The 10342-nt window shown below is 40.2% G+C and overlaps 1 protein-coding gene across 3 annotated transcripts in view; it reads right to left on the reverse strand.

Moving 5' to 3' along the window:
- Positions 1-10342, reverse strand: part of LOC146478460 (uncharacterized) — a 14334-nt gene continuing 3992 nt past the window's right edge. Inside the window, exons 2-12 of one of the 3 annotated variants that reach the window (XM_085112035.1) lie at positions 7774-7891; positions 6891-6942; positions 6224-6449; positions 5443-5672; positions 4853-5035; positions 3899-4077; positions 3353-3515; positions 2670-2711; positions 2145-2327; positions 914-1081; positions 1-220 (exon numbers count right to left, since the gene is read on the reverse strand). In XM_085112035.1, the coding sequence (XP_084968161.1) occupies positions 159-220; positions 914-1081; positions 2145-2327; positions 2670-2711; positions 3353-3515; positions 3899-4077; positions 4853-5035; positions 5443-5672; positions 6224-6449; positions 6891-6942; positions 7774-7830 (1545 nt within the window). In that variant the 5' untranslated portion in view covers positions 7831-7891 and the 3' untranslated portion in view covers positions 1-158. Of the gene's footprint in view, positions 221-913; positions 1082-2144; positions 2328-2669; positions 2712-3352; positions 3516-3898; positions 4078-4852; positions 5036-5442; positions 5673-6223; positions 6456-6890; positions 6943-7773; positions 7892-10342 lie in introns of all 3 variants that reach the window. The other 2 variants (XM_085112036.1, XM_085112034.1) reach the window with 2 other exon arrangements.

The raw sequence follows: 10342 nt of genomic DNA on the forward strand, positions 1-10342 counted from the left end.
TACAGTGAAGTTATGCATGAGTAACTTGCATTTTTATTCTATCAGGCGAATACCACATCCTTGGGCAAGGAACACCCAGGTGCAAGAAACTAACCGCTGCAAACTAATTCTTAATCGCAGTTTAATGCTACTTCGGCTCAGTTAAGCTTCCGTGAATTTCACCCTTGGTGGATGGTTTTTCCTTCCTTCACAACCCAGCGTCCAACACCACCGCCTCCGCCTGAAGAAAGAAAGAAAGTGTTTTGTTCTTGTTGTTGTTGTTTTCCAAGCAAAGGTTTTTTAATTTGTACTAAAGTAGTAAATAGAGCGTGTTTTCAAGTCGCTCTAACTGGCCACTTTATCTGATCTGTACAATGTGTCACAAAAAAAGTAATTTTTCTGAGTACTTCCTGTTTTTAAGCACTTTCATTTACCTCTGAGTTTAAAAACTCTGGATGGTATTTTCTAATCATCTTCCGACTCCTGAAATTCGCGCGCGAGTTTTTGCAGCGATTTGTCAGAGAAATGGTGGCCAATTGGGGCTGGTTATCTACTGGTTTCGTACATACTGAAACGTTCTTCATTGCAGTGTCGGTATTTACTTTGCCGCTTCGTGAATCGGTAAATATCGACCACTATTAATAGAAAACGGATAAGCTTTGCAATGGTTGCATTATCATTTCTGAATGCGTAAAAACGCACAAAATAACTGAAATGCTCACTTCACTTTAGCAAAATTCCTCGTACACTTGTTTCTTTTATTTATGTTTTTGCGAGTGTATTTGAACAACTCAAAGAAACTCAATACCTGCACAACTCAGAAGAAATAACTGTAAATTTTGCAGCCCTGCTCACATGATATAGGAAGTTCAATTAACTAAATAAGACCCAAGTAACAAAATGAAAGTTAAACGTTAACACTATTAAAGCTTACCTCCACCGGTGCCGAACGCACATTTCACGGGGCTTCCTCCGGAGGTGGAGATTTTACCCCTGGGATTTCCGCGGAGTTTCTTGGTTATAATAACCACACTCCCACCAGCACCGCTTCCCCCAGGGGCAGATCGATGAGCCTTTTTGTTTAAACACTGGCCAGGTTGACCTTTTCAGAAGAAAATAAATTAGAACTGGTAAGTGGACTATGATATGGGCTAAGCTCCATCACTTCACCTCACGCTTATAAATTCTACTGAGAAATGTTGCAGTTTACTGTTTTTAGTAACTAAACTTCATAGCTTTAACACGTCCGTTCTCTTTCAAGGTGTTAACGGGAATGTATAGCGCGCGTAGACGAAACGTTTCTGTCGTGCATCAGTGCTAATAAGGCGTAACAAACTAGGGATGGAAATAAAGTTTATCAGTTTACGTGTGCGGTTCAAAAAATTCATTTCGCTCAGCGACCGTGTCAGAAGACACGCAATGTGTCAGAAGATTTCTTAGGAATTAGTTTCCCGAAAAAATAGGAACGTGTACAATTTAATAACATGAGTTACATCAGTGGGGACGAAACATTTCAAGGATATTTTTTCCTTGTATGTTAAATTCACTGTCTTACAAATTAAAATTGTGGTCTTCAAGAGACTACATGCCTCCCGTCTACATCTAGGCTTTCTGCACACACATTTTGACAGTCAGCTCTCTGCCAAACGCTGATTAAGGAGGCTCGCGGCAGTTTTTTTGGACTTAGGGTGGAAGTTTTGAAATTACAATCTCGGATACAAGATAAACTTCGATCTCCTTCATACTACATCATCATTACAGCATATGATCGAACTTAAGTTAGCTTTTTCTTCTTTTAAAGTTGGTAGTATGTTTAGTGTGAAGGATCCTGTTCCTCTCGATCTCCGTTCGCGTGTTGTCTATACGTTTTTGTGTGCAGGATGTAATGCCTGTCACATCGGCGAGACCAGCCGACATCTCTGGACGCGCATTCGTGAGAATCTGAGCAGGGATAGGAATTCACACGTTTATCAGTATTTGCAGCAATCCCAGGCATGTTGTTGTCTAGCTAACAAGACTTGCTTTTCCCTCGTGGATTGTGCACAAGCCGGTATATCTCCTTTCTGGAGACCCCTTTTTTATATGAAAACAAACAAATAGTCGTTTATCTTACAATATAGGCACCAGAGTGAGGCAAACGGTTATTTTGTCCAATGCTTGCTCACCTTCTGCTACAATACCGCCATTCAGAGTCAGTTCCTCCAGCTGCAAATACACCAAGCCGCCTCCATTTCCTCCTCTCCCCCCTGGGTTGGGGTCATCACTGAAGGCACTTCCTCCGCCTCCTCCACCACCCCCACCGTAACTCAATCTTGAATCAAATGCAGTGCTACCGAACTGAAGGCCGCCTGAAGGAAACGAAAATACGTTAAGTTATTGTATAATGGCTATTTCTTTTGCATTTAACAAGCAGCTACTTTGAACAGAACTCCAGTGTTCGTTTTACAGAGCATCATCTTAGGCTTTGCATAATTTCCTTCTAAAGGAAAACATCAAGCTTTGCTGAAATCGAGGGCAATTCACAGAACTGCACATTATATGCCGGGAAGCGGGGGGGGGGGGGGGGTGTAAATGACTATATATTGCTTAAACAGAAACACCAAATGCCATACAAGCCAAATTGTCTGTATATTAAATGAACACTAAACCATTGGGCCATGGTACAACTTCACATGAGAAAGAAAGGGTACCTCCACCGCCTCCACCACCGTAGTCTTTTCCGCAAGAATCTCCTGAAAAAATAACAACAAACAGACAAATCAGATAAAGACAAAGAGCTAATGAATAGCATCATTCATGGTGAGGGCACTCCAGTGACTGCTACATGAGAACTATTTTGAATCTTTACTTATTCGTTCTCTCGTATGAAAATTATGACAAGAACAGAATCTAGTAATTCGAGCTCCCTATAAACTCGAACTAAATGCGGTCCCTGCTTAACTTTATTGTTAAATGCAGATTAATTGTAGGTTAATTTTTTATACATCCTTGCCACTATTATAAGTTCCCGTCCACGCCAATCAGATAATTAAATATAAGTGCGTTTTCAAATTTATTGATCGGGGTGATAGTGTGGGCAAGAAAAACGAATCGAAAACGATAGTATGGCGGCAAACCATGACATCCTAATAAGTGCGGACGGGGCTTGAGATAAATGTTTTTAAAACCTCTTAACTTTACTTCAAGATTTAAAGAGACAGCGTGAGTGAATGCTTGTCGGTGCCGGACGGCATAAGGACCTGATCTCGATCGGGAACCGGGTGATCAATTAATATGGGAGAAGATATAAACAAAACATCTCGAGCTAAACTATTATATTGCCGCGTTATTACTAATCATGATCATGTTCTCTTGATTATCACTTAACAATCACCTCCTCCCCCGCCAAGTACAGCTGAGCCCGCGTTCCCCCCTTGTGCACTTCTATCATAGCAGTGTGGAGCTCTGCTTAGAGGCCAGTTTCCTGCGGTTCCCCCGTTACCTCCATTACCACCAGGGCAACTGGACTGTCCACCACCCCCAGCGTACGTTCCACTCTGCCAAAAAAAAAAAAAAACACAAGCGCAGTAAGATTAGATTCTGATAACAGAAGATTCTAGTCAGACTCGCAGAACGCTGACTTTTGTTTGGTTTTTTGGCTCCACTTACAAGATAAAATAAAATCAAAATAGAAGAAAGCTCCTCGCAGTTAGTATGCATCTAAAGCAGTTGCGAAAAGACAGCCTGAATTGATGGGTGCGAATCCCGTTCAAGCCTGAATTTTTTTCAGGCTTTCTTTTCGCAACTGCTCAAGTTTCCTACTAACTGCGAGGATCTTTCTTCTATTTTGATCTTTCATCCGCAGTTCAAAACATTTCATTTATAAAAAGAAAATATAAGATACTAAGATAATAGAAAAAGAAATCAATCTTAACAGTACCGTTCCAGCGTTTCCTCCTTTTCCGCCATCACGGCCACCACAACCGTTTCCACCACCACCTCCCCCACCGCCAGAGAAATGTCCACCACCACCCCCACCGGCTGCTCCATCGTCACTGTTTTGAGTAGAGTCTGCTCCACCTCCCCCAGCGTTGTAGCCTCCAGGCCCTCCTTTGGAGCCTAACAACAGGTCGTAGCGTAGTAAAAATGTAATTTATTATTCCTGGTTTTGGATTTTTCCAAAATCTACAGCCTGCGTGACAGGCACTGGAAAACTACGGGGGTGGGGGGTAGGGGTGGAGACGGGTGTGTGCGCGAAGCGAAAGGACTTGGAAAGATATTCATATGAATCTTCTTAAACCCATGGTCAATAGCCAAAAGAACGTGGGGTTTCTGGTCTTCAATTAATCTTGCCTCTTACATATGAAACAGTTTGCAGATACTTCCCTAAGGGAAGCAGAGACGCCGACCTTATTTAAGCTCGGTCTGTCTTATTAGAGTTTTCCTCATATCTTTTTAGTGTGTGCATTGTATCTTAGCTCGGTATTTTAGTTTTTCTTATTTTGAGGCCTCTTCTGTAACTGCCACTTCTTGTGACGTAGTTTATCCTCAATAATGATTCGGACCTCCAAGGAAACATATTTGGACGTACTGTGTACCGTTCAAGCCTCATTCTCATAACTTTTATAGTTGGAAGAGAGGGGAAGGTCTATATAGATAGATAAGGGTCTTAAATCGATCCTTCAGGAACCCAAAACGCAAACAATAAGGCAGTGATCAGGTCAGGACGCCATTTCCAAATCTCCTATTTCGACCAAACATATAGAACTTATACCATTTTAGTCACCCATATAAAACTTTACTTGTTGAAGAAAATTTTTTTTAATCCAAGTCGCAGTTGAAGACGAAGGAAAAAATCTAATAATTCAACTACACATATGAAATTACTGCTTACCTGTTCGAGGAGCAGGTCCGTCCCCAGCCCCTCCCCCTCCGATTCCATTCGTATTCGTTGTCCATGCGGTGCCTGAAATATCTCCTCCTTTGCCCATATTTCGTTCCTTTGCAGAACAAAAGAACGTTTCACCACCATGGCCTCCTCCTCCACGTTTATCACCTCCAGCACCCCCAAGAAAACCTAAAAAGTAAGGCACAATTTGGCAGAGTAATTAGAATACAGAAATCTGGCTTTTTGGGCGAGAAAAATGAAATCCGAAAAACTTTATTGTAGCAATTTGAATGCACTGCAAAGCATTTGACTTTTAAATAGTCCAAAGGGGATTTTAAAGGCAAATGTTTTATTGGCCTCTTTCTTTTCATCGGTTTTCTAGTGTCAAACTAGCCTACGAACAAGCTCCCCGGGGTGGGCGAGGGGGGGGGGGAGGGCTTGCTCGCTGTGGACTTCTCTTTATACTCAGTCCTTCGCTCTTAATAGACGCTGTGCAAGTTTTTAGGCCATGCAATATTAGATTAGCTTGGTGTTTAGTTCGACAGTAATCGGAGGCTGGAATGCGGTGCTGAGTGAAGATAGCAGGTTACAGTTACCTTTTCCAGACATGTCTATCTTGGAAGTTTCGTCGATGGATAAAGTTTTGGCTCTGAAAGCTAGGATACCTCCCAGTCCATTTCTCTGCCCATCACAAGTCAGGACACATTTGTTTCGCAAAGACACTTTACCAAAGTATGGCAACGATTGGGCGATCAAGCAGGTGTGCTTGTCGCTCATAAGGGACATTCTGATTGGTTTAGTCAGCCTTACTTGGCAGACAGATGCCCTGGTGCAAATACAAAACAAAAAATGAGAATTATTAACGTTTAGCGTTTTAACATTGAGGAAAGCCGTTTAAATTAAACCTACTTAGAATTAGCATAGCCCGGCGACCGACTATTAGGTAAACTTGCGATTTGATTGGCTACATAACAGCTCTCTAATTTTCGATAAACTGCCCGGGGAGCCCAAGTAACGAAAATCACTGATTTCCAGGCTTAGAAAACCAAGAATCGAACTTCTTTGTTTAATAGATAAGTCAATGGATTACTGCTCAAACAATTAATCGGCTCACTCTCGAGTTTTTGCGACTACACTCACGGAGCTTCGCCCCTCGCCAACTCTGGGATCAACTGATAAAGACTCGCGGTCTCGAGTTTGCTGTCTAAATTCTTCATTGATCCTTTGGCGCTGCTAAAAAATGCTGTAGACTGGGTGAATCTAAGCTTTAATCACATAGATAAAGTCCAGACATGTGACCGGCTAACTTAGAGTTGAGCTACTGGGCAAAACGGTCCTGTACTTTAATGGTAGAACTTTATTCAATCCAAGTCTTACCCATTTTTGTCAGTCGTCGGGATGACCTTTTTCACTGTCACTACTTCGTACTTGCCATAGTTGTACAACTTCGCGCGGCTCACAAACAACAACAATTTGTCGCCAGTTTGAAGCTGTCCTTCTTTACAATCGGACAGGGCTAATTGAGATCGGCCGACTCGACCTACTTTCCAAGTGGAAGAAAACGTCTCACATATGTCGACTGTTTCACCATCACATACAAATCCTCCGCCTGTATTTGCAGAAACAGAAATTAAAGCAATTAAACAGGGCTTGAATTACTCATTTATGGAAGTGATTCGAACAAATTACTTTGACTCCATGGGTCAGCTAGCCTCCCACGCAGTCGTTTTTAGGGGAATCGTATTACCTCCTCCCGAGGAGGTAATACGAGTCCCCTAAAAACGACTGCGTGGGAGGCTATGGGTCAGCTGAAGAGGGAACGAACGTAAATTGAACTGGATTTTGCTACTCTACCCTAATTTCTGCCGATCTTTTCATCCTGAAGATGGAAGGTAAGCCGTACAAGACGATTTAACTAATACCAACACTTGATAAAAAAAACTTGTTAACCTTTCAGTAGCCTGAAACTATAAACAACCGGCCCAAAAGCATTAATCTACTTACGCTACGAATTTTAAAGCTGGTTTATAACACATTAACTTACTTCCAGGTTCATGATCAATTATGGTACAGTTCGAGTAGCATCCATAAACAACCTGTGGAGAGGAATATAGCTTTTAGTTCACGGCACTTCCGAATCATTGCACCCGCAGGGCCAACCCTTCAAGCTCGCGCATAAAATTACTAAAAGTTAAAACAATTTCTTACAGTTAATACACCGTAAACTGCCCCTTATAAGTCCAATCCCCCGCCCACCGCTTGTAAGCCCTCCCAGTTAGAGGCGCTACGCCCATCTACCTGTAAACAAAAAAATATCCGATTATAAGCCCCTTGGATATATGCCCCACCCTCTCTAATTTCGTTCGTGTTGTTAGTTTTCATTTTGTTCCAGTAAATGAAAAACGTAATTCGATCAACAATGCTTTACTGGCTTGTTTCGCAACGGCTTTTTTTCATTCCTTTTATAAGCCCCTTATTTTATAAGCCCTTCTAAAACTCCTTACGAAGTTGTATAAGCCCAGGGCGTATAAGCGGCAGTTTACTGTATACAGTTCGCGCACGGAATAATTACGTGGGTGATGATGACGTAAAATAAAGTGAATGCCCGAACGGAATAAATGGGTAATGATGACGTAGCATACCCATAAGGTGACGTCACTGAGCTATAATAAGACTGCAACATTATTACTCGGTCTTAAAGAGGAGTTCGCAATTATAGAAAAGAAGAAAAGCTCGTTTCTTTTTGTAACTGGCCTACGTAAGCTACGGCGACTAAACAATTGTGCGACATGATGTAAACTAATGTAATGATTGTAAAGTTTGCGCCAAAAAAGGTATGTTTATTACCCTGCTGTCATTTTTAAGTTTCTTTCATAAATCGCTAAGTGTTTATTAAATCACATAAACATAATAAGATATTCACTCACCCATATTTGTCGGAAAGTTATCGACACCAGCAGAAGAGAAAAACGAAGCAACTTCATTTTTCCTCTCTGGTGCGCAAGATTCAACAGAGGCGATAAGATAATTTGGATGCCGGTATACCTGCCAAATAATGCATTTAGACTGGAAATAAATCTTGTTAACTGAGAATACTCTGCTTCATAAAATTATAGAGATAAACTCTCTCACTTTATAGTGGAGAAAAACATAATCATGCAAATATGAAGCCTGTGCAAGTGACGTGAAAACCAAAAAAAATTAACCTGAATTTGCACTGGCATTTAGAAAAATGTTGTTGAGAATGATGTATTTATCAGGCATCCACAGAAAAAAACCGAGTGTTCTTATGAGTCGAACCTTAGACCTTCCGATTACTAGTTTGGATGCTCTACCACTGAGCTACATGAAACTTGTGGGAGCTAACGCAATTAAATTAGGTTCATTGCACAAACATCCTGCATACTGCTAGGATTGGAATGTCAATGTGTGGCATATGCGCAATGGAAATAATGTAACGGTGAATAAATGAGAATGGTGTATTATTCAGTAATGATACAGGCATACTCGAAAAAAAAATCCGAGTACTCCTATCAGGAGTATAACTTTTTGTTGTTGTGAAGAGCCGCTAAATGAATGTCAAACAGGAAACGGAAGAACACTGATTCCAAAGGAAATGGAATAATTAAATTGGTGGACCGTAGCAATCCACCTTAACACAAAGGGATGCTTTAAATTCGGGTAGATTCAACAGAGGCATCCAACGAGAACAGGTTAACAACGCACTTGAAATGATGTTAATTTTGTTCTCAGAATGTTGTTGTTGTTGTTGTTGTTTTTTTTTTTTTATAATAACTTTATTGAACTTAGACATAATATAGCATAACAAGATACAAATGCGAAATATAAATAAAATACATAATACAAAATCAAGCTTAAAACAAAGAATCACTGAGTAACACAGTACGGTACCTACACTACCTACGACACTTACACCGCGGTACTTACACGGCTTACAGTACAATGCTTACTTGCACAACTTACAATATAATCTTATTAATTATTGTTATAAAGGTGTACATTTATAATATTCTTAGTGAGTGTCTTCAGATTACAAAACAAAAAAGTACTATACGCACAATTCGCTTACTTAACAAGTAGACTAGCATTACTGAGGAAATTAAAACGGGTGGGTGATTTAGGCTGAAAGATTTGAAAAAAATAAAACATTTGTGGAAAAAAAGGATATGAGTTAGGGCTTACCAGGTGCGAGCAAACCAAGTTTAACGAAGAAAGAGCCTCCAGTTATTTTTAAAGGCAGTTGAACGATAACTACGGAGAGCTACTTGTTTTTCAATTTGAATAATTGTGTTCAGTTTTCTATTAAGACAGAAACTCCCCCTAATTTACAAAAGTGAATATTGGTATCTTGCGAGTAGAAGAACCAGATCCATTGCTGTATAAGTAGGGACATTTGACAGCCCCATCAAATGAAGATCTGTGAAGACAAAGTCACTTCCAAGGCCCTTTTGAAAAAGGAATTGTTCCAAAAACCTTGTATTATGTAACAGTGGAGAAAAAGATGAATAATAGTCTCTGTTTCTTGTTCACAGAAGCAACATTTATCTGATTGAACAAGGTTAATTTCCTTTCGAAAATCATTCGTTGCAATCCTTCCAGTTCGATGTAAGAACTTAAAATGGAAGGTTCTTAATCTGTTAGAAAGCGTACAGTTAAAGGCAATTGTGTATGCTTTCTTTTTGTTGACATCACAGTCATTATGACCACGCAGGTCTCTGCGCCACTTTTCTTGGCTTCGGATTGGTGGGGGAGTTTTTTTCTTCAAAAGAGAAGTACAGTAGAACCCCTTTAACTCAAACTCTGAAGGGAAACGAAAAAACTGTTGGAGTTAGCGGGGTTTCGAGTTATCGGGGTCAATTAAAATATTCAATTTTCCAGGTTAATAAATAATAATTTATTTATTTTCAGCACTTTGGTAGTGGAAATTAAAGTTATTTAACGAGAAACTAACTACATTTTGTATCTGTTCATTGCACTTATATGACCAATTCTCCAGGAAAGTGAAGCAAAGTTGGAAATGAAAATTTTGAACCCCCCTTCATTTTTTGTGTGGAGGTAGGTTACCTGGAGGGATGAACAAAAACAGCGGCATATTTGGATCGGCAGGTGTCAGTGACGTTGCCATGGTAACCGCACGTGATCACGTCGGCCTGAGGTCTATGTTTTGACCAAAAGTTCACTCTCAAATAGTAAAAATAAAAGAGTCTGGTTCTCGAGTGCATGTGAACCAATTCAAATGAAATTCATACAGATGGTAGAGCCACTCTCCCAGTTTATAAAATTTGCCGTTAAAGTATTTTGGGTTTTATAATCAAGAAGACAATGTTGGTATTACTATGTTGCCTGTCAGCCATTTTGACAAGCAGGATAAACAAGCACAACCATATTCGTAATTTCTCCGAAAGTACTATTTCCCAAAAAGCCAAATTATCAGCAGAGCTTACATAGATATTGAAGTTTATAAATATTATAAAT

This window comes from Pavona decussata, unplaced genomic scaffold (genome assembly GCF_977016875.1).
Source record: "Pavona decussata unplaced genomic scaffold, jaPavDecu1.1 SCAFFOLD_64, whole genome shotgun sequence".
NCBI classification, from domain to species: domain Eukaryota; kingdom Metazoa; phylum Cnidaria; class Anthozoa; order Scleractinia; family Agariciidae; genus Pavona; species Pavona decussata.